Raw genomic sequence first — 23,932 nt, 5'->3', positions numbered from 1 at the left:
AAAATGATATTTGTAAATTTGCAACCAAATGCAACTGGATCACCTGAATTTCGCTCGGTGGCAAAAATGCGGATGAAATACTGATCCAGAGTGAAAGCGATATCAAGATGCGTTACGCCTTATCAGGGTCGCGATAATTACACGAATTAACGGTTTGTCGAAAGGTTCGGTGTTCGTTGAACGAAAAGACACTATCTTTCTAGAGGAACGAGTCTATACAGCTAAAAAATTTGAAACAGAAATTGGTTGTAACTTCTCAGCTATCTATTAATTTATTTCGATAATTGAATTAATATTTCAAGAAGATAACAGGAAAAACTTTCATTTGGCAGATATTTCTCCCGTTCCAGATTCCTCTTTCTGAGATAATTCCGGGAGAAACATGCCAATTGGATACTTAATTTAAAAGAATAACATAATATTCAGTTATAATATAGGTATACAATTTCATATTTTTCTTTTAAATTATATTTTTTATAAATCATAAACATCAGATTTTTATACATATCTGACGTTTTATTCTTTCTTCTCAATTCGTTAGATTTTTAGATTTAAATCTGTCCATCCCATAATTTCCCTACTCTCTGAAGGTGAATTTTCCCATTGAACACATTCTGCAGAAAGGGACGTGATCGAACATATTATAGACATATACCTATGTAGTATTACTTGCTACACCGTAATTACATCTGCTGAGAAAGATTCTCAGGAAATGCATAACGGTGGAAATTCCATGATAAATCTACGATGTACGAAATAACGGGGATTACAGATGATCGCGAGAATCCGACCCGAATTCGAAATACGATCCGTCCGCATTCGATCGAGTTCGCGCTCGCGGCAGAAAAAAACGCGCGGCGGCGGCGGCCTCGCCGCGTTGTTTGCTCGCATGCGAATAAAAATCTCATCGATCATCGCCGGTGAAACACCGGCCGCGGCACGGCAAACAGACATTTGCACAACACGCGCGTGCCGGCCGCGTGTAGAGCAACGCTCGTTCGTTCGGAACGGGGCACGTGGTCCCGCCATCGCTAAATCCATTAGCACGCTGCAGAGAGAACGTTTTCCAGGTTGGTTATCGGGCAAATATTGTTCCGCGCGCTCGGTTACCGTTTTACCCACACGCCGACCCCGCTTGCTGACACTGTTTCGTACTACGTCACACGCTACCATGTCGGTCTATCAGGGGTTCCCAAAGGAACATCCCACAAGGAACAGCTTAATCCTTCGTAAGCACGTCTTCTGTATAGGTAAGACAATTGAAATATTACTTTTCGATACTTTTTTCCGCTTCTTTATGTCTGACAGCTCTCTAAATCTGAATATAATTATTTTAAGAAAAGATATTATATATTTATTATTTATATATAAAATTATAGTATATTAAAATTTTAACTTTAACATTAATTAGAAACGGCAAAGTGAACTTTGATTCATTAATCCAAGAAGTAAAATTTAGTTTAAAATTGATATTAGGTTTTAATGACATTCCGTTGATAAGATAACGTAAGTCTCCTCTTACGAAGAGAATTCTGCGCGAAAATATCAGTTCTTTAAATACGACACGCTTCAGAAATAGAAATGGAGATACGCTTGGCGCGAAGCACGTGCCATTCTTATCTGTCCTTGTAATATTCACTTCACTGGTTTATTATATTATACTCTCACTTTGTGCAGTTTGGGAGCTGCTGCTTTAAATGCAACCGGACGACACGACGCAATTTCAAACGCTCGTCGTTTAGCGCTTCTCTCTTTGCACGAGGCTGTAACTTAAAAATCCGGCCTCTCGCAGCCGCACAGCTGTGAGTGAGATATCGAGTTCCTCTCGGCCGAGATCTCGGGCGTTTTCTCGTTGCGCGCATACCCAGACAGATATACGATTTCTTCAGATAGGATTGTTCTCACCTTTCCAACCATTTCTCTAATTTGTTCGCGCGCACCTTCGAAAAAATATCCGACCGCGAAGAGATTAAGCTGTACACGTACCGACGAATCTTTTGCTAGGTAAAATATTCGCGCGTTCACCATTCACATTCTTCTACAGATACCATGTGAAATTGTGATTTTGTTGTATAAATAAATAATTATTTCACGAAATTTACATTCTCTCTCAAAAACAACATCGAGGAATCGAATAAATAATACTGATTTACAATATGTTTCTATTTCTCAACACTTGAATCGTGATTCTTATGTATATTTAGCTGCTGAAAAAGAATATAAAATTTAAAAAGTTTGCCTACAGATTTTGAAAAGTCAAGGATTCTATTTTTGAAAAAAAAAACTACAAATTTAAACAATTTACGACTTCTCTTTTATTTTATGCAGGATAAAGTCTCAGCTAATGACTTTCTCTTGTACGTAGCACCCTTGGCTTCTCTTTTCAGTGTCCAACAGCATGTTGAATCAACACGCATGTTAAGACTCCACTTTCCTTGATAACGTGCCTCCATCGTAGTGATGTTTTTGATGAAATCATTCGCCATGCTTGTCTCTCACATTAAGCCAAGGTTTGGAGCGAAGAAATCCAAATGAAATAATAAAAATGTATTTTTAACGATATTTAAACATACCTCAGAAGTTTATAGTTTTCTAAAAGTTTATAAATTAACTGTTTGTTGACATTAAATGTTGCCAATAAATTTTATTTTCATTACTTTAAATTGTACATAAATAATAAAAGAGATTTCATATCATCACATTTATTTTCATGTATTGTAAAAAGATATATAATATATTTAATTTTCTTATAGATATACATATATTAAAATGTATGTTACGAATTCGCGTTATTATTATATAAAAAATTCCTTCAAAGTGGAGTTTCTAAAAATTTAACAGTGGAATTTTTTAAAAAGCATATATCCTTTTTCAGCGTAAAAAACCCTACAACACCCATCTATTATTTGTTGAGAAACAAAAAGTTGATCAAAATTTATTGTTCAGCGTAATTTATTATTAATATCTAAAGCTTATATAATTTTACGCAAACTAGTATTATATATATTTTTTATAATTAGTGTAATGATTTTTAATATATATAAAATATGTTAAAGAGAAAATACGTATATTTATAGACTTGTGTAGATTTAAGCAAAACACCGAATGGCTTTTTCTAAATTCTAAATTACCGTGACGTTGCGACGATTTTACTCGAGCTGCCTGAATAACAACCTACTCTGAGGGATGATGTGAGGAAGGCAGACAAAACGGTGCCTTGTTTGCACTTGATAAACGAGCGACGTTTTCTTCCGCGGTGTATCGGCGATGTTTGCTCGTCGTTTAATGCCGACGACAACCTGACTCAAATATTTAGCACGTACAAGACGAACAACAAGACCTGCTTGCTTGCCATGTCCGAGCTTTCGTCTCTCTCTCTCTCTCTTTCTCTCTTCATGAAACTCGTATATAGCGACGCATGTTCCTCGGTAATAATGTAAAAAAAAAAAAAGAACGTGGACGTCAAGTAGACCAGCGTGCATTCTAAATTACCGAGGATCGACAGTCACATGATCTATGTTAGTCCATCAATAGGCATATTTATCTTATACTCATTTTGTGCCTGCTTGACTGTATTGTTTTGGCCTTGCTTTAATAAAATTCCTAGAAAACTCTATATTGTATGCGCACTTGTTATTGATATAGCGGTCTAATAGAACGGCATTAATGTATAAGTTAACATAACGTACCTCCTCATTTCACGCGTCATATTTAGTATAACTCGTATAATTACATAAAGGAAAAATGAAATATACGGAAAATTGTTCTTCACACATCGTACATATCTTGTATTAGCTTCCGCTCGCCTTTCGAGGCGGAATTGCAATTCTCTCGAAGTGCGCAACGAAGCAGCACAATTCTCCTCGCTTCCTATCCGCGCAAAAAAAGGCCGACGAGTGATAGAAAGGGAGCGGCCGGTCAGCTTCGTCGTTCTGGCACTAATCATTCTCCAATCAATGGATCGTGCTTTAATTGCACTTCTCCGTTACGGGATTCCAGCCGCGCGAGGAGAGAGAGAGAGAGAGAGAGAGAGATAGGGGGAGCGTTCTCTCCAGGAAGAAAAATCACATTGTGCCGCGTGAGATTCGTATCGAGGTTTCCCTTCCACCCCGATTACGACTCGGCCAATCATCGACGATCGCGCAAATTGTTCGTATAATCTCGGCGCGCGTTTTTCTATAGAAATAACACGCCGATCGAATATCCTACTCGCGCATCCGTTGCGTTCTCTTGATATCCAGTCGCATCTGCAGATCTCGCGCGGTTTTTCTTCGCGGTGGCGCACCCGCCTTTTGAAGAAAAACAAGCGGCATCATGACCGATAATTATTTCTCGTTACGGTGCGGGCATTAAACGTAATCAGAATTTAATCATATACTGAGACGGATAAGATATGAGAGAGGAATGATTGGATCTTTGTCCTAAAGTAAACTGAAACTGACTAAACTGACAGAGTCACGAGCTATCCTTGCCGTATACAGCTTGTTTCGTTATACCGGAATATATGTACGGCAAAATTGCAATGAATTTGTGGATGCAAGAATTAAAGAGATTCGGCCATTTCGTTAATTCTATACCTCGATAATTCGATGCGGATGCGATAATTCACGCAACGTCGAATTAATTTAAAAAAATCGCGGTTTTTTTTATTGCGCGAGATCTTTCGTGGAATTAAACTATACCACAAATATTATATGCCCGAACATTACTACTTATTTATCTTGAATAATTTTCCAGAATAACATTCAAATTCTTTCTCTGAAAGTGGCATTCTTTCCATTCCACTGCCGTTCACAATTCGCTGCAAATTGTAATTACGTCGAGCGCAGAACTTCGACAGTCCTGTTGTGTGATCAGAGTAAATAATCGCCGTAATAAGGTCTCGCGCGATATCTCCAAACCACTCATGAGGTTCCATGGGAAACGGCGCGGCGCCGCCGCCTTCCAGGCCGAAGCGGTCGAGGATTTTATAAATATAATATTATCGAGTTTCGCGCGCGGCGCGCGTGCAGTTGGGTCGCGCGATTTTCGACACCGCGGCCATCCCGCGGTGCTCTTAAAGGGAAGAGCCGGGACTCGTTCAAGGCGAGCCACATGCCACCGCAATTAACGGTCCGATATTTCATCTGGAAAACAAGGCGAAACAGCCAATATTATTGCATCATGGTCTTGACGTGGCAGCTGTAAGAATACATTAAATCTCGGAAAGTGGTGCAAGCGAGCGCGCGAATTGCTTGTCCCGGATAACGGTGCGGGTTCGCCCGTCGACATGCTGCAGAGACGTTATATATACATATATTGTATCGAATTCCGCGAAACTCATCTCCGCGACGACGAATAACAAGAGTATTACTCGTACCGCAGGCAGTGGCAATTAAATGATTCTTTTCCGCCGCCAAATTAATAGACAATATATCGTCGAGATTGCGCATCATCTGTATTCTGTCAGCGCATCTCATCTCCTACACGTTTATCGTCGAGCGCACGTACGGATTTAAATGTTAATTCTCTCCGCTTCTCTTCCGGAAAAGCTCGTGCTGTAGCACACGTGTCGCACACAGCGCTCTCGACTTACTTATTTGGCTTATTTATCTGAGAGTAAATAATCGCGTTTTTATACTCCCGCTCGCTATTAATATGCGCCGTGACGAAAAACAACAGCACACACGTACAACACACGCATTATATACGTATAGAGAAGAATGCTAAATATCAGAGATTACCCAAGAGCGTGCAACTATCTATTTACGTTATTGCGTAATATCGAGCGCACGGAGGTAATTAACGGAGGTAATTAATCGGCGCGCAACAAGAGACAGCGCCGCCGCCGGCTCTTTAAACGCCGCAAATCCATCTCGGGGAATTAACACGCGGGGAAAAAAGGCCGGCAACAGCCCGAACAACTTCATTCGATATATCCCCTCGCGTATAACGTTACGTCGCCGGGACACTAAGTAAGCCATGTATTCCGTTTCTGCCATTCTTCCATTGCAAAATCGGGCGCGGTATATTATAATTCCGTTACGCGATATCGCGCATTGCGTGGGACGTATAGGCAAGCTCTTGGATGATCGTATTCGTGTGAGACAATAAAGTACTTCCCAAAAATTTAAATTAAAAGATTGGAAATATCGCGAATAGGTGCTAAAAATTATTTTTCAATTTATGATAAAAGGACGCTTCTTTCATTGAAAAAAGTAATCTTGCAATTACAGCGAGAATTATTTAGGTACGAAAAATTAGCTAAACGGATAAGTGATTAGTAAGCACTGCGATACCATGTATGTTTTGTATTTAATCAATATAGATAACAGAGACAGAAATTATATCTGAACTATTTGTCAAAAGCAAGAAGTTTCTCTATGACGTTTAATCAGTCCAGACTCCAATACAGATTTCAATCATATTTGGTTATGAGACCTATATTTTCTTGCATATATTCTTAGAATATTGTTGCTATAAATTCCATGTATGACAGACAATTTTTTAGCAGATACAAAAAACAGCGATATAATTTAAGTGTAATATTTGGAATTTTAGCTGGAACAGCGAAACATTGAGTGTTAAACGATTTTTTAGATTTTAGACACTTTAACTACTGTTTATTAATATATATAGAATATACTGTCTATTCATTTAATGTTATCTATCTTGAAGTTGATTTCTTTCACACAAACACATGCATAAAGAATATCAAATGTGTGGATGATACTTCTTTTCCTGTTGGTAATCTGAAACGTCATCATTCCTTTTTTTATCCTGATGTAACTTAAGTATTGTGTAACGAAAGAATTGTAATTAACCTTCTTATCGTAATTAACTCTCATTTGGATTTTTATGGAAGCGACTATGAAACAAGTATTTGAAATTGAGGGAAGCATGACGATACAAGAAGACTCTCCGCGTTCTTGGTATATGTATTGAATATCGCATAGTTATTAATTATGAGTCGGCAGAATAAATCAAGAGAGCGATCATGATGCCAAGATGTCAATAAGACTATAGCTGGTCAAGCAAATACAAAGAATGAGACGGATTGAGCTGTCTTTATATAATCGGGATTTCTTCTTACAGTTACAAAAAGTCCTTCGATAAACATACCAGATTTGGCAAACCGCCAAAGAGTCGGAGATCGGAATCTCGGGTTAGAAGAATTTTGACGTGGATTAATCACGAACCGGTTACCTTAGTCAATCGTCGACAAGCGGATTTTGTAGAGCGTACTAGATCGTTTGTCGGACAAGTCAAGTAATATCAATTGAACAAGCAACTATTAATCTTGCGATAGTTGTACAATTTATAATGGAATGATGAGAGAGAGATGATAAAAATCTCGTAAATTCCTTATGTAACCTCCACCCCTTCCGTTATATAAATAAAAAGATAAATACAAATATTTTAATTCTCATAAATAAAATATTAAATAAAATATTTAGTTTTAATAAAATTTTTTTAACTTTTACTATTTTTTATAATTATATCTTCCTATCATTTATTACTATATATAAATATATTATATTTATATTGTTATTTTTTGTTGTATAATGTTTTAGATTTAATTTTTTTGTGAAACGACGTGGCTTTTAAATTATAAATCGTATAGAAATTATCTTTTTTTCTTTTTCAGTACTAAATAAATAATAGGTATAAATAAGAATTTAATTACAATTAACAATAAAAATGGCATTTTTTGGACTAAAATTTGTGATTCAAGGGACCTAGAAACATCGCGTCTTTATGCAGATATCGTACACGGTAGGAAGACCATCAAAGACGAATTTAACGTATCAGATATTTTACGTAATTTCGATTTCAACGAGCAAGCGCTTTTTTGGTGGCAATGTCTACAAGATTTAAACGATTTTCGTCTAAAACTCAAAAAACGCATGCCGGAAGTGCCGTTCTTGGACATAGAGGACGAGCTTTCTTGTCTGGACAAAGTACACATGTTTTTATTAACTTTGTATATCTAATAAATATATCATATATGCATATGTATGTGTGTTATTTTATGCTTATTACAACAAAATGCATATTAATTTATAAATTCGCATGTAAATAGGTATAGATATACTAGGTAAATGGTCAATAAAATTAACCAAAATTACACGGTCATATCAATTTCGATTATAAATCATATTTTTGTAATTATGAAATTGTCACGAAATTTTAATGCAGGAATATGTCGGAGCGCTGCCTGAAGATAGGGTTTTTCTGATTTTCGAAAAGTACCGCATATATCCAAACAAGAAGTTTCTCGTGCCGTTAATGGACACATTGCAGTTGCGCAAAGATGGAAATATTAATTACAGGGAAATGCTGAATCTCTTGAATTGGAAGCGTAGTTTACCCGTTTTGCCATCAATAAAACGTAATTTACAGATAATGTTTGTGATATCTTTAAATTTTTTGTAAAATTAATCAACTGGAGGAATTGCAAATGATAAACTTTCTTAAGGAAATCAATATAACAATTTTAATTTAATTTGTAATGATATAGCACATAAAATATTAAAGAATATATTATTTTAGAAATATCCGTGGGGAGTCCAGATCGTACTACGTATAGTGACAGCATAAAAAACGTTCAAATAACTGATAGTGCAAGTAGGACTTTCTTTTTATATATCTATATTCGATCTTAAAAATATTTCTCTCAAAGCGAATATTTGGAATATGAGCTTCAAAAATTATTATAGAAGTACGTGCGGCAGGACTTCCATCTGAGAGGTCAGACTTTCTGATAACAGCATTACCGCGCGCCGGTATACATCCAGATAGGGAGAACTTGGGCGATCAAACCTCCGTTCATTGTGTGATATCGCCTAGCATATTCACAAGATACGGCTTGACACATATAGATTTTTTCAAGGTAGATCGCGCATCATCTAGTTATCTCATATATTATCGTTTGAATATTTCTACTCTTAATTCAATATGAATTATATCAAATTACGAAATTCAAATAACAAATAAATAAGTTTTTCAAATAAAAGTTTTTTTATCTAAAAAACTTATCAAAATTCAAATTGTAAATATTAATTTATATACTATTTTATTATTTTATTTCGTTATAGTATTTTATCTATTATATCATGAAAATACTAATTTATATTATTTTGTAAATATGTTATATAGACTCACGACAAGGAAGAAATACGAAGCATATTCGAGAACATCGGTTTCGAATTTCCGGAGAACAGCTTCGATACGCTTTGGCAGGAAGGAATGCGGAAAGATTGTACCGGCGGCGTGTGCGTGGAAACATTTCGGGAGCTACTCGCCGCGTCAAATTTCGTGGCAAAGAAAACCACATGTGGCTAGATACATTCGAGCTTTTTTTGCTTACTTTTTTAGCTTTTCCATTAAATATACAAAACTGTAAATATACAAACAAATATACAACGTATTTATTTAATATATATAAAATTATATTACATAATCATACATTAGCCACAATGTCGATTCAGTCTGCTGGTTTCAGGAATTTTGGTTTCTTCCTCAATGGTTCGTCTTGGTCGTTGGACTTTATATGCTGCGCCTTTCTGTTCTTGTTTACTTTGTCAAACTTCGTTCGCATTTTCTTCCACTGAACGGCCATTTGTTCATCAGATATGTCGGCCTCTTGTTTCACCTCTATTTTGGCTCGTTTGGCATTCTCCTTTACTTCCATTAATTTCTCTATAGTTGGATTCATTCCTTGAAAGCTCAATCTACCGTCGGCGAGTCCCTCGCAGAAAACATAGCTCGGTTCAATGAGAAATTTTCCACTGAACAATAGAATAAAATAGAAGTAATTAATGACAGCGATACTTCCACTGGGATAAAATTTGAGTTTTAACAATATATTTTGATGTACAAAAAACATCAAAAATGTATTAAAATTTACCAAATATATTAAAGTAGAGGCCTGAGGGAGCCAACATGAGTGTTGGTGTGAAATAATTTTCTTATAATATCCAACTCCATCCAAATTTGTTACAAGATTGATTTCGACCTTATGTAATGAATTGTTTCAAGATCGACGAATATGCGGCGCGCAGTTTGCATGTGGTTGGATGTTGTAAAAAAATTATTACATACCCATGTTGGCTCCATGGTTACCACTTTCTAAGGAATATTGTACCGGACATGTATTAGTGTTTTGCTAGAAGATCATTAATCACGCTATTAAAAATTCTTTCAAAATAGACATTCTCTAAAAAAAAAAATAATCAAAATTGGCTTTTCTGCCAGATTTTTTCATTGAGCCCAAGAAAAATCGTGTTTTCCCGAAAAGGAGGTTGTCAACATTTTAAACGCTCGCCTACAGATTATTTTCGTGTGCCGAGGAGTCGGAGATTTGTCGAATAGGCCGGAGTCTCCGGACGAAAACCGGAGAGGTGGCAAACATGGTTGACTCCCATAGGCCTCTAATATATTTTATTTATTCAAAACAGCCTCCTTTAAATTATTTGTATTAATTTACATTATTATTAATCCAGATGTAAGGCTTAAAAATATATTTAAAGAAAGTAACCGAAAGTGCTTACGACGCTTCCTTCATGCGTGATGTAAGCTCGCTGCCGAAGTACTCCTCTCCTTCCTCCTGAAAATGCTCCTTCTCCACTTTGTCTTTCGTCCGTTTCATGAACTGCAAACAAACTCACGTATTATACATGCAACAGTGCTTCATCTTCTACATAATCCCTCTTTCTTGAACTCACCTTCATTTGCAATATACTCTTCGACAGAGATACTTTCTTCGGATCCATATTTATAACGATTAATTATCACGGTATGTAAAAAATAAACGATAACACCCTCCAAGAAACGGTCAAATTGCGGAGAAGTCTGACAATTCTTCGCAAAGGATAGTCAAGATTTCAAAGAATTTCCTCAGAGAAATTACGCGCACGTGTCAAAATACCACGGATCTGTAAATCACTCGAATCACTGTAAACAAGGCGAACCATAACCTGACTTTTCCATTGTAGCCACTTGCAAGCCACTTCAATTCTGTTACCAACCTATGTGAGACGCGATCTCTTTTATCGACGCTTAGCATGTACCGACCGCGAGTATATCGCGATACGTTATATATATAAATCATTAACTGCAATTAGATATACAATTATTATAGCTATTATAGCTTTTTTTAAGTTATAACAGTTATAATACAGATGAATTACAATGTACAGTCTAAAAAACATTGATCTAACAATAAATCATTAAATTAATATCATATATTATTGATTATAAATTGCTTAAATTTTAGCAATTATACTAAACCAGCCACGCTAACTCCCGTAAGGGTGTCGGTCTTTAATAATATCATTATAAATTATAATGTTGACTGTAATTGACACGCCGCATAACCTAGCTACTGCATTATTTTTCTTTTACCGCGGGCGGACGGACGGAGGGTTACCGACCGCGCCCGACTCGACAGGCTTCTCCGAGCTGCCGCGCGCCGCGTAACTGTTGGCACCGCTTCGTCGAGAGAGATCACTGGCTGGCCCGCTGGCGTGCCTCTCGAAACGATCATCATCATCCTTCGTCCCATAAGATCGTGCAGGATGCGGAGGTCCGTGACGACCGATCTGGCATTCGGGGCAGATCGCGTCAGCAGAGAATGAGCCTGCGAGATCGAGGAAGAGCGAGGGGACGCATTGTCGTGGAAGTAGCAGCGGCGGCGGAAGCGGCTTGAATCGCTCGTACCCGGAGGTAAAACCCGCGCGGCCCCGCACGCGAGCGACAAGCTCGCGCGCGCGAAATCAATAACAACGGCGTTATTCCAAAACGGTATCGCTCGCCAAGAGCTCTCCGGGAGCTTCGTGGTAAATTCGAAGGTTTCGGTAAGGCCTCGACAGACCCACCCACGCCTCGGCGCGATCTCGATTCCATTCTGAGGTTCCACGAACCTCGCGCTGGCTGCATCGTAGACGCGAAGTGTAGCTGGACGACATCTTAGGGACTCGTCGACTCTAATAGAATTTAGCAAAATTATTTTCGTTTCTTGCTCCACGCGCGCATTTCTTCAAATCGTGCTCTTGCCACGCGAGCATTAATGCTTTCGACGACTGATGACTCGCGGTGCAATGTTTACGTGGATTTTCTCGCTGAAAATAAATCGTAACTTTGGAGCAGTTTTCGTCTTTTTTTTTCTGTAATTAATAAACGATTATATTTACATGGAGATTTCGTGTGAATACAATACTTTACTTTTCGTTTTTAATACGAATCGATTTTAATACGATGGCGTGATAGGCATACCAGTCGTATCACATGTTGGAACCACCTCTTATGGCCCATTTTCACAATGTATGGTTATGGTTACCTATAGGTTGAAAATCATCAAGAAGTTTATTGTTTAACGACATTTGATTAGGACTCCACCAACCAGTTAATTTGATGTCAACTCAACTGATATACACGTGACCTTTAGTTTATTTTATTATAAGCTTATGAAAGTGTGTTTTAATTAATTTTCCAGTTTTAGTTAACCTAACTTTTTTGTTAACCATATATTATGAAAATGGGCCTACACAATACTATTATAGAATTTCAACTTTTTAAATATTAAACGGCAGTTTGATGTTCTTCAAATAAAAACATCTTTCAAACAAATTACTTATATTTATTATTATTATTTATGCTTGGCAGACACAGCACTACGCGCAAAGATGTCGAAGCGACCCTTAGAGAGCGGGGACTCCAGTACCCAACCACCTATAAAGAAGGTGCAATTTGAGCCGATTCTAATTGGGCCCATATCTACACTCGAGGAAATGGACATGAAGGTTTTGCAGTTTCAAAACAAAAAACTGGCACAGGTATAAAAAAATTTATATGTTGCATTTGTATCCTTAATAAGTTGATTTTGTAATTACCTTGATCTTCTATCAATAATTGGCTCTATATTCTTGCAAGAAAGTATTTATATAGATTTATATTTTGTAATGGTATATATACATATATTCTTTGTAATAGCAGATAAAGATAAATGTTGAGCTGCCATATAAGGATGCATATCATTATATATAAGAAAATAGTAATGTAATTCTATGCACTAAAGATATTAAACACTAATTATAAAATATAGGAGATTGAAAAATTATGGAGCTAATCAAGATTCTTGATCCTTAACTTGAGATCCTTTGTTCTTACACTTTGCACTTAACAAATGCCCCGCTACTATCATAATTACCTTAATCTCCTATCAATAATTAGCTCTATATTTCTACAAAAAAATAAAATTATGCAGGACAATTGGAAAAATGCTAAAACTAAATTGCTGTTATTTTTTAATGGAAGAATAAAATAAACATTACAGTTTATTCTACAGAAGTAGTTTAATTAATTTTGTTTAAATTTTGTTTTTTTTTTACAAAATAATTTAGATTTTAACATCTTTCTGTTATTCTGCATATACTACATGCGTCTTTATATATAATTTAAAATTTTTAGATTCAATTTTAATCAAGTTTTAAGTATAACCTATAAATGATATTTTTACATATAAATTGTATATAATTCTTTTACAGTATTGTACAATTTGTACAAGTTTATATAGCTTCTCTTATATGCAATTTATTTATTTCAGAGATTAGAACAAAGGCATAGAGTTGAAGCTGAAATGAGACAACGTATCGAACAATTAGAAAAACGTCAAATGCAGGACGATGCGGTACTTAATGTAGTTAATCGATATTGGAATCAACTCAATGAAGATATACGTGTGTTACTGCAGAGATTCGACGCTGAAACTGCTGATGAATCAGAAAACAAAAGTACGCTTTGAAAGAAAGTGCAATATAACAATATTCTCCACGAGACAAATTTAACGAAACGTCTTTCTTTCTTATTACAGACGAGAGCGAAGCTACAACGTCGTTTCTCATGCAGCTGTCATCTTGGGACAAGGAGGAATTAGACGACAAATTAGCAAACCGTGTGCAGGTGTCGAAACGTGCTGTGTCTAAAGTTGTACAAGCTTTTGATCGTTTATCTCAAAGGAATGAGAAGATCACTCTTGCGCTCAAAGGAGAATTTGACGGTGGTGAGTCACATCTAGAATTCCTTCGAGGTTTTTCAAATTAAGGCTCCTGATTACTCAGCCAAAAGTTGGCTCTGCGTTGACGTTCACAATATCGCGATAGGAATTAGAACCTTGTTTAGCGTACTAGGCCTGTTCTACAGTCATGTATCAGTGTTATAAGTCGTAAACTGTAAGAATTCTGCAATATAGTGTATGCTGGTAAGCAATAAGAATTGAATGATCACAGCCGAATGTGAAGAGAATATTCGACTGAAGTAACTAACGAATCTTACTGTAAAATGTGTTGACGAAATTTTATGTTGCACGTGTCATTTTATTATTATGTGCTTAATTGTGACTTGTTTTGTACTTATCAAATTCGTAAAAATGGATAAAAACAAGTTATTTTTTAATTTTATATATAAATGCATATTTTTCACTCGTTTCAATAGCTGTCAAACCATAAATTTTCTTATCTGAATAGGCTTCACTTTACGTGCTTTTTACGACTGTTTATTGACTGTCAAGGGGGGGGAAGAATAATTTTTATCCATTTTTACAAGTTTTTCAAAACGATCCTGTTTTTTTATTTTATCTAAATTTTCTTTATTTAAAAATGGCACGCAACAAACTTTTACATGTCATTTCTCACTTATGACGTTATAATTTCAATATGGTTGCGGTGGTCAGGAGTCTTAACGCAGATATAGATACTCGAACAAATTGGCATATGTATCTTGTTTTGATTTGCGATAAGATCCAAATTTTTTCACAAAATCTCGGAGAAACTTTATGGACATATTACATAACTATTGCGAAAAGTCATAAATCTCTTTATAACATCATATTATCATAGAAGAGGCGCCAAACATTGACGAAGTCGTACGTCGTGCCAATGCAGAAATACAAATGGAAAACAGAAATCTGCAGGCGATAAATATACAATTGCACGAAAAGTATCACACTATCTCATTGAAGGTAATTGACTTCTGTTTTACTTATATTTAATTATTATCGACTATATACATCTGACAGCTATTTATTTGACAACAAATAAATTATTAGTCTTTGAAATGGAGAGATTCTTATATGGATATTTTTTTTAACCAATATCATTTAAATTTGAAAAGTTATGATTTATTAATCTCATCATAAGATTTTGTTTTGGAATGCCGTGTGATTTCATATGAGAGCGGCAGATTTTTAACTGGCAAGTCGCAAATTTTCAATCTCCGATTCCACATGTAAATTTTTAATTTATAAGATTCTCCAAGTTAGGGGGAATTGGATGTGAAACTAACAATCTTATAGAAAAACCCAACTGTTGAAAAATTTGAAGAAAACCTAATTTAGAAGGTCGAGTCTCCAATTGGGCTGTAGCGTTAGAGTTATTTTTTTGTAAATTTTTGCTCGATAATTTAGAAATGTCAATTATTCATTCTGCATATTTCTCCGTAGATGTCAGAGCTGCAGGATACAATAACAGGCAAAGATACGCTTGCAGCAGAATTGCGAAATCAAGTCGACGATCTGCAGTACGAATTGAACAAAGTGCGGGCGAGAAACGATAAATTGGAACATCATCTTGGAGAAGCAATCGAAAAGTTAAAAACCTTTCAGCAAATTCATGGCACAGACGAGAAAGGCAGTAATAAACCGAATACTATAGTTGCATCTAGTGTTCCTCAGACTAAGGTAAAACTTCTTTTTTTAATTTTTTATATAAAGTTACAAGTGCAAGCTTAAATTTAATACTACAATATTCTTTAATTTATAATATATTTTTTGTTTTTTATTTACAGCTTGATGACTTACAAAGAGAGCTCGAAGAGACGCGTGAATTAGCTAACAACAGACTGCAGGAATTAGACAAACTGCATCAACAACACCGCGACACCTTAAAAGAAGTGGAAAAATTGAAAATGGATGTGAGTAATAAAAGAGAGTTAAATTTCCTAAATTTTATTTATATCACGATATTCCAATCTAATCTAATTAAACTTCGCTCTATTACTAAATTGTTGAATTTGAACCTTTTTTTGCAGATAAGACAGCTTCCCGAGTCAGTAATTGTGGAGACAACAGAGTACAAATGTTTACAATCGCAATTTTCCGTATTATATAACGAGTCCATGCAGTTAAAAACGCAATTGGATGACGCTCGCCAACAATTGCAATCGAGCAAGAATGCACATCTGCGCCACATCGAGATGATGGAGGTAAGATCTGTATATATCCGTAGACGGTGCTCTCACGAGCGTGTAAATTGACATTTTATTTTTATCACAATCTTTTTATAGAGCGAAGAGTTAATGGCCCAAAAGAAATTGCGCGGTGAGTGTATACAGCTCGAAGACGTTTTAGCACAATTACGCAAGGAATACGAGATGCTTCGCATTGAATTCGAACAGAATCTAGCTGCCAATGAACAGACAGGTCCGATCAATCGAGAAATGCGGCACCTAATTACCTCCCTTCAGAATCACAATCAGCAATTAAAAGGAGAAGTGCATCGGTACAAGCGAAAGTACAAAGAAACTTCTACTGAAATACCTCGAGTAAGTACAAATAAACGTTTCGTGAATTGACGAGTGTTAGAGATGGCCTCAGGTACTGTGTCGTGAAAAATCAGTTTTCTAAAGTGGCGATCTGAAAAATAGAGGCTTAGCTGTAAAATTCTTGTTTGAATTTTTGACAAAATTATATTCTCTTGAAATTTTCCTATTTTTGGAGGGCAGAATAAACGATCCTTTATTTATTTTTTTTTTTACGTGGGTCAGGATTGAATTTGTCGATTACAAGTTAACCGCTCTTACATAAAGCACGCGTTATCTCAATAATAACAAAATTTTACATATGATAGTATATAATAGTACGATGTATTATTTACTCCAATAAAATTGTAAAATGATTTATTTTTATCAAATGTTTACAGTTAAAAAAGGAAGTAGAGGAGTTGACAACTAAATTAGGCCAACAAGCGTCGCAAGAAAATAAAGAAGGGAATAATTCAGACGGCAGCGGAAAAGAAGAAGATGCCTCAAATTCGCTGCCAGGTTCTACACAGGTAAAAATATAAATTTAATCACACTCGCGCAAAATATGATATACTTTTGCTTGTGTAATTATATTAATTTTTTATACATTTTGTTGTTTGTATTTGCATGCAGTTCTGAAAAAGTTAAATCTTTTTACAGAAATATTAATAGATTAGACTATTATTCAATTCCTAGAATGAGATTTTGTTTATGCTTATTTTCGTCTTACAAATTGTTGATATGTAGATGGCATATAATTGACATATATTTGACATATAGATAAAAGAAGAAAGTGGTGTTACAATAAAGAGGGAATCTGGTGCTGATGAAGAGGTGGAAACTATTGAGGTTGGAGAAGGTGAAGGTAACAAAAACACGCCAGACTCTCTTACGTTAACTTCGCCGACTCTGAAAAAGGAGAAAGATATAAAACGTGAGAAGGATATCAAGAAAGAAAATGTGAAAACTGAACATCGGGATCCTGCACATCGCACCAAAGACGCAAAAATGGCGGAATCGGAGCTCGTGAGAGATTTGAAGGCACAACTGAAGTATGTTTGCGCAGAGTTATATCTAGTTTTTGCATAAAATACTGACATTTCTGTGTTGCAACGATATATAATTTTAGAAAATAAACGAAATTAAATATCTGATTGTAGAAAAGCTGTGAATGAGATGAAGGAAATGAAGCTTTTATTAGACATGTACAAAGGTGTTGGAAAAGAACAACGGGACAAAGTACAGTTAATGGCTGCCGAACGTAAAACGAGAGCAGAGTTAGAGGACTTACGACAGCAAGTTAAAAAGATTCAAGTATGTTGCAATATATTTTGTAATTGCTACAATTGTGCTATGTAATGATTTTATAGTAATGTATAGATAACGTGATAAATCAATGAAATGAATGAAACATGTATACATACATTTAATCAGCTATCGCAATTTGAAGAAAAATAATTTGTTTGGATAAGAATTAATATTTTTCTCTTTAACAGTAATAACATTATTGATACCATAATATTGTATGTATATGTGCATTTGTCGATTCATTGATTTAGTAAGGATTTTTATTAATAATCTAATAATGTGAATTGCATTGTGTTCTTGTAGGAAAGTAAACGTGAGGAACGCAAGAAGTTAGCTGATGAGGATGCACAGATAAAGATTAAGAAACTGGAGGAGCAAGCGTACACATTGCAACGTCAGGTTGCTTGTCAAAAACAGGTAGTTCACAGGTTTTATTTATTCTTCCTGTGAATTTACTTTTGATGCGCTATATATATAAAAAGATTAGAACTAATTAACTGGGAGGTAGAATTGATTGTAAGAGGTTTGGCTCGAGAATTTTTTTTATTAATCAGTAATGGAAATATGCAAATTTTTATATATGTATACAGTCGTGGACAGATTGGTGACACTTTTTTTTATAGGTTAGATTTTTTCAAAACGCACTAATATTTTGCAAATGCGAACCACGATTAGTGTTATATTGTTTTTAGACTAAAGACAGTAAATCGTGGTTTACATTTGCAAAATATTAATTATCTATAATATATATATATCCTATATATTTTATGTATATGAAATATATTATTAAAAACCCTATTATTAACCTGTACCTATATTATTAAAAGCCTTTTAGTATTAGGAAGTAGATAACAGAATCTGGTAGCGTACGCGAACGGAAATATAATGTTGAACAGAATTGTATTTGGCTGCAGGAGGAGGAGGCGCTTCTAAATGAGATGGAAGTGACTGGGCAAGCGTTTGAGGATATGCAGGAGCAGAACTCTAGACTGATACAGCAGCTGCGCGAGAAAGACGACGCGAATTTCAAGCTCATGACGGAGAGGATTAAAAGTAATCAATTGCACAAGCTCGCGAGGGAGGAGAAGGACGTGCTGAAGGAGCAAGTGTCCACCCTGACGACGCAGGTGGAGGCGGCCAACGTAGTTGTACGAAAGTTAGAAGAGAAGGAGCGTCTCTTACAAAACTCTCTCGCCACGGTGGAAAAGGAATTGGCGCTGAGACAACAGGCGATGGAGATGCATAAGCGGAAAGCGATTGAGAGCGCACAATCTGCGGCTGATCTCAAGCTTCATCTTGGTAAGATTCTTTGCACAAAACGCGGAAAGATTAAAGTACAAATTTTTAATTACGTAAAATCTAATCTCTATATCTCATATAAATTTTTAATCCTGTATTAAATTGTTTATATAACGTCTTTGCATTTATTAATGTTAGTATTATCTAGAAAATTAAATCAAAATAAATAATTTAATAAAAACTAAACATTTATTAAACTTACTTTTAACAAGAAATTGATACAACTTTTGAGAGTGCCTTCTACGGTCACGGTTGGATCTTGCCTAATATTTCTATGGCCGCATTCCACTTAATGCTCGCAAGCATTATTTGTTTAATATTTGACAAACAACAAGGATTTCAAAAGCGTTATGAGCGTTAAATGGAATGCCTATATTAATTTTTGAAATTATTCAGTCATTTAACTGTGAATCAATGTCGGACTTGCAACGCAATCATTCGCTAAAGATAAAATAGTGAAATCACAATTTGATTTTCGATTTTAATAATCTAATGCGAAGAAGCATCTTAATTTCTCCGCAGTGATTTAAGACGTTTATTCTAATTTTAATAATCCGATGCGAAGAAGCATCCTAATTTTCTTCGCTGTAATTTAAGATGCTTATTAAAATTGAAGAGCAATTGCGATCTCACTATCCATATTCCATCGTCAGTGAATGTTTGTATTGCAAGTCCAACATTGATTCGAAGCGCAGTTTAAATGGCTGAATAATGGATTTAAAAATTCATACAGAAATATTATTAAGCACCAAGATCCAGCCGTGACCGTAGAAGACGCTCTCAAATTTATTTGTAATATTCACTTACGCGGTCTAGTTCAAATTATTGATACAACTTTTATTGTTACAGAGAAATATCATTCCCAAATGAAGGAAGCGCAACAGGTCGTAGCCGAGAAAACAAGTTCCTTGGAAGCTGAAGCGTATAAAACTAAAAGATTACAGGTAAACGATTCAATTCTCCATTAACTGCAATACTTATCTTGTGTTCTGAACTTTTTGAATTACCTTTTTTTGAATACCATTAATAATCAGTTATTGATAAGAAATAAAGTTTAACGTATGAATTGCGAATTACAGGAGGAAATAGCGCAACTCAGACGCAAGGTCGAGCGTATGAAGAAGATCGAGCTCGCTGAAACCCTGGATGAGGTAATGGCGGAGGAGCTGCGGGAGTACAAGGAAACTCTGACCTGTCCGTCTTGCAAGGTGAAACGTAAGGATGCTGTTCTCACCAAGTGCTTCCACGTGTTCTGCTGGGACTGCCTCCGCACACGTTACGAAACGCGACAGCGGAAGTGTCCCAAGTGCAACTGCGCCTTCGGCGCCAATGACTACCATCGGCTGTACCTGTCCACATGAGGAAGAAGGTGCTGAACTCTACTTGGTAAATACGCCGCGGTGTAGAGTAATGTTTTGTAATATGTCACGTCAGCATTTCTCTTTTCTTTTTTTTTATACCGTTTATTTATTACTCTGACTTTTTGTGAAATGATCATACGCAATATGTGACTATCCCTGAAAACGGTAATGTATCACGAATTTTGCTAAGTTTTTATTAAGACCGTAGTAGTGAAAGAAAAATAACATAAGTCGTAGAACTTTAAGTTGTGGACTTATAAGAATCAGTCGAGAATTCTGAAGACTTCCAAGCGATTTATTTATTACTTAATTCTATTACTTATGTTTTTTTTTTTTTAGACATTATGGTCTAGTCTATAAATTGACATAAGAATAAACAGATAGGTAGATAGGCATAAAATAAATAGATAGAATGAATGAAATGAATGAATGAGCGAGCGAATATATAGGAAAAAAGAGAGGTACAAAGAAGAACGTGGAAAAAAGAAGAAACAGCTGGATTGCATTTTTAGTCAGTACAGTTGTTTTAACGTGACATTATTTTAGATATTATTAATACTTCGGTATTAAAATACGTATATAGATATATATACATATGAAAGAATACTTTGATATATGGTCGAATAATTTGATATTTAAATAATAATTACCTATGTCATCGGGTCAGTTCTCTAATGCGACTACAACTGCATGTGCGCATATAACTGCTTAAACACTTCTAAATGTATTTTATATGAATGCGACATTAATCAATATTATACCAACGATAATCGGTTATTATTAATGTCGTAGATATATAATAAACCAACGTGCTAAGAATCTAATAATTTTAATCTTGAAAATAACTTGTAAAAGATTCGTATCAAATCGGCAATAACATACATATGGGCAGCAAGCTTTTAATTTTATCTACAATGTAAGAAAGATTTATTCGATTACTCTTTGATCTCGTTTTTAAGATAAGCTTGCGCGAAATTATCGTTAACGTCTACATACGGCACGGAATTGGGATTGCAATGCCTTCCTGAAGCGAATATACTATCACCCTCAGCGACGACAATTTCCTGTTTGAAATTTCTTATAAAGATGTCTTTTATAAAGATAAAATAAAGATCACCGAGATTATTCGAGTTCGTCAAAGTCAAAAGATTAATAATTATTAATCTATTAGAAAAATTTGAAACTATTAATTTCTAGATACCGATAAGATCACATCTAAATTACTCTCAGTTAAGTAACTATGACAACTAAAATTAAGTGATTAACTAGATACGTAGATTCATTACTGTTATTGATTCATTATTGTTCGACATTCATGACACAATGTAAATCTGCTGAATGTGACTAATGTTTAGGAGGTCAGACTTGTTCTGGACGTTATGTCTGCTGTTATGTTTAGTCGCGTAATTATTTTATCTTCTTCGTCATTTTATTTAAATCTTCATCTCTGAGTTAGGAAGTCTCGAAAGAGTAATCTATTCACTCTTCACTTCTAGAAGTGAAATTAAATTTACTTTTTAAGTTAAAATTTGATTTCGACGATTGGTAATTCGTATGATCACATTTATAATTGTTTAAAAGGACATAAGTTAGCAAATACAGTCCAAATTCGCTTTATCTATTGTTTATAATACGAGACAGGCAAACTGATTAATAACAGGTATGTCCTGTACGATAATTACTCGACATTATTCAATAAGAAACGAATTTTTTTTTTGCTGATCGTGAATATCTTTCTGATGATCATCGAAATTGCTATTGGAATAAAAAAATCAACAAGGAAATTGAAGAGAAATGAAATATTCCATTTACTTTTAGAATGTCTTAGAATATCTAAGTATATATATTTTATTTAAGAATTGTAAGAACTATATTTTTAAAAAGTTAAGAAAAGAAATATATATATATATATAATCAAATTAATATATAAATATATTAATTTGATTGCAAATCCAATGTTATAAATGTTATTTTAAACTAAACTGTAAACATAACTAAATTTAAATAATTTATTCCGTTTAGAATTCAAATTTGCGGTCGGTTAAGTCATTAAATATTTGATACTATTATACTACAATTGTATTATAGTATAAATAATTTTGGAATTTTTTCGGATGTATGAATGCTGATTACGAATGTGAGCATCCATGTATATGCGTTTGTAAAAAAAAGAGAGATGCGTGAATAACTTATTTCGATATAAAATGCGTATTAGTGTGTAAAAACACTGCGATTCAATAGGATAATTTATTTTGCGGATCTTTATTTCATTTCGAGAGAATATTCAGAATTATTTTTTCTTTTTTTGATTAATTCCGACTATAGGCCAATAATTCGGAGAAATCTATCTTTTTATTTCTTTTCTTTTTTTATGTGGAGAAGTTTATTTAAATGCGTAACATTGTAGATGTGTTTTGACTTTGCCAAAAACTTTTTTTTTTATTATCTATTCGAGAAAAACATCTTCTAAATCTTATATAAAAATATTTCCTTATTAATTTCAATTCGAAATTAGCAAAAATGGCAAAAAAGATCTATATTTTAAAAAAATCGCTTTACGATGTATATAGAGAACAAAAATCGACAAAAGACTAGAAACTCTTTCTTATCATTATACATTGAGATGTTATTTTGCATTATACTTGACAAATTTCTTATATTTATCTAATATCTAGTTATATTTTACTCTAGTTATACTCCTTAATATATTTTAATTTTTCTCGCAAACGAAAACTGTTTCAAAACAAGGAGCAGCACTTATATCAATTCTCTTTTTCATTACACTATTAATTACTTTTAATTTGTATTAAAATCGAAATACACTATTAAAAAAGTACTAAACGAAATTACATGAACAAGTGTAAATTTATACTATTTATAATGGATAAATTTTTTTGTTGTTTATGTTATTTTATGTATTATTTTTTATGGTGTATGTGAAGCATAAAATCGAAAATCAATTTGCAATAATTAATGTAAGTGGCAAAGAAAATTTTTCTGCAACTACTTCGAAACGACTTAAGTTCTTTAATTTTGAAAAAATTGAGAAACAAATCACTTTAATCTCTTATTTTTGAACTAATTTTTAGATTTAATTGTATAGAACATAAATCTAAAAAATGAAAAACATCTTACAAATGTTACAGCATTTAAAAAATAGCTCTACTCTTTTTTTATAATATAATTTAAGGAAAAGTTTTTTCATTTTTTCAGTATATAGATGTAGTATTTAAGGCATAATTCATTATATTTCATAGTTTTTCACACAAAATTATTTTTTAAAATTTGATAAACAATTACGGTACTAATATTTATTAAATTTATTAAATAAATGTAAATTAATATCGTAATTATTTATCAAATTTTTATTATATTTATCAAATAAATGTAATAAAAATTAAAAATAA

At 34.3% G+C, this 23,932-nt stretch overlaps 3 protein-coding genes and 1 long non-coding RNA gene across 9 annotated transcripts in view; 2 read left to right on the top strand and 2 right to left on the bottom strand.

Moving 5' to 3' along the window:
- The window catches only part of LOC105458645 (EF-hand domain-containing family member B-like), a 53,841-nt gene extending 44,504 nt beyond the window's left edge, over positions 1 to 9,337 (top strand). Inside the window, exons 1-7 of one of the 3 annotated variants that reach the window (XM_011704114.1) lie at positions 6,689 to 6,911; positions 7,075 to 7,248; positions 7,715 to 7,940; positions 8,179 to 8,371; positions 8,533 to 8,607; positions 8,700 to 8,872; positions 9,139 to 9,337. In XM_011704114.1, coding sequence (XP_011702416.1) covers positions 6,838 to 6,911; positions 7,075 to 7,248; positions 7,715 to 7,940; positions 8,179 to 8,371; positions 8,533 to 8,607; positions 8,700 to 8,872; positions 9,139 to 9,324 — 1,101 coding nt within the window. In that variant the 5' untranslated portion in view covers positions 6,689 to 6,837 and the 3' untranslated portion in view covers positions 9,325 to 9,337. Of the gene's footprint in view, positions 1 to 6,688; positions 6,912 to 7,074; positions 7,249 to 7,714; positions 7,941 to 8,178; positions 8,372 to 8,532; positions 8,608 to 8,699; positions 8,873 to 9,138 lie in introns of those variants that run through there. The other 2 variants (XM_011704122.1, XM_011704129.1) reach the window with 2 other exon arrangements.
- LOC105458637 lies at positions 8,615 to 9,231 on the bottom strand. Its single transcript, XR_975557.1, has 2 exons — positions 9,145 to 9,231; positions 8,615 to 8,825 (listed from the first exon to the last, which is right to left on the bottom strand). It is a non-coding gene; the product is annotated as an uncharacterized LOC105458637 (long non-coding RNA).
- LOC105458660 (M-phase phosphoprotein 6) lies at positions 9,290 to 10,991 on the bottom strand. 2 transcript variants are annotated; one of them, XM_011704148.1, is made up of 4 exons: positions 10,707 to 10,991; positions 10,533 to 10,633; positions 9,449 to 9,770; positions 9,290 to 9,379 (listed from the first exon to the last, which is right to left on the bottom strand). In XM_011704148.1, exons 1-3 carry the CDS (start codon positions 10,752 to 10,754, stop codon positions 9,467 to 9,469), a joined length of 453 nt encoding a protein of 150 aa, XP_011702450.1. In that variant the 5' UTR covers positions 10,755 to 10,991; the 3' UTR covers positions 9,290 to 9,379; positions 9,449 to 9,466. The 2 variants fall into 2 exon arrangements, with proteins under 2 accessions (XP_011702450.1, XP_011702441.1); XM_011704139.1 differs by lacking the exon at positions 9,290 to 9,379 and having other exon boundaries at positions 9,387 to 9,770; positions 10,707 to 10,990.
- Positions 10,992 to 11,473: 482 nt separating this feature from the next.
- LOC105458589 (E3 ubiquitin-protein ligase Bre1) lies at positions 11,474 to 21,492 on the top strand. Of its 3 annotated transcripts, none has more exons than XM_011704045.1 (16): positions 11,474 to 11,706; positions 12,646 to 12,815; positions 13,586 to 13,772; positions 13,853 to 14,041; positions 14,880 to 14,998; positions 15,479 to 15,715; positions 15,823 to 15,948; positions 16,066 to 16,239; positions 16,321 to 16,578; positions 16,956 to 17,087; positions 17,338 to 17,609; positions 17,718 to 17,871; positions 18,169 to 18,282; positions 18,762 to 19,164; positions 20,014 to 20,108; positions 20,244 to 21,492. In XM_011704045.1, the coding sequence occupies exons 2-16, from the start codon at positions 12,666 to 12,668 to the stop codon at positions 20,523 to 20,525; spliced, it is 2,892 nt and encodes a 963-aa protein (XP_011702347.1). In that variant the 5' UTR covers positions 11,474 to 11,706; positions 12,646 to 12,665; the 3' UTR covers positions 20,526 to 21,492. The 3 variants fall into 3 exon arrangements, with proteins under 3 accessions (XP_011702347.1, XP_011702356.1, XP_011702338.1); XM_011704054.1 differs by having other exon boundaries at positions 11,475 to 11,706; positions 14,877 to 14,998; positions 18,780 to 19,164; XM_011704036.1 differs by having other exon boundaries at positions 11,475 to 11,706; positions 14,877 to 14,998.
- The last annotated feature ends 2,440 nt before the right edge of the window (positions 21,493 to 23,932 follow it).

The sequence above is a fragment of the Wasmannia auropunctata genome, unplaced genomic scaffold (assembly GCF_000956235.1).
Source record: "Wasmannia auropunctata unplaced genomic scaffold, wasmannia.A_1.0 LD336101.1, whole genome shotgun sequence".
In the NCBI taxonomy this organism is placed as follows: domain Eukaryota; kingdom Metazoa; phylum Arthropoda; class Insecta; order Hymenoptera; family Formicidae; genus Wasmannia; species Wasmannia auropunctata.
This window is presented reverse-complemented; position numbering and strand designations above follow the sequence as displayed.

Bases quoted from the DNA above. Each gene is read 5' to 3' on its own strand.
- LOC105458660 (XM_011704148.1), bottom strand. From the start codon at position 10,754: ATGGATCCGAAGAAAGTATCTCTGTCGAAGAGTATATTGCAAATGAAG. The intron at 10,634-10,706 runs GTGAGTTCAAGA...GTTTGTTTGCAG, and splicing joins AGAGTATATTGCAAATGAAG to TTCATGAAACGGACGAAAGA. The intron at 9,771-10,532 runs GTAAGCACTTTC...TCTATTGTTCAG, and splicing joins TCACGCATGAAGGAAGCGTC to TGGAAAATTTCTCATTGAAC.
- LOC105458589 (XM_011704036.1), top strand. From the start codon at position 12,666: ATGTCGAAGCGACCCTTAGAGAGCGGGGACTCCAGTACCCAACCACCT. The intron at 17,610-17,717 runs GTATGTTTGCGC...ATCTGATTGTAG, and splicing joins GATTTGAAGGCACAACTGAA to AAAAGCTGTGAATGAGATGA. The intron at 17,872-18,168 runs GTATGTTGCAAT...GTGTTCTTGTAG, and splicing joins AGCAAGTTAAAAAGATTCAA to GAAAGTAAACGTGAGGAACG.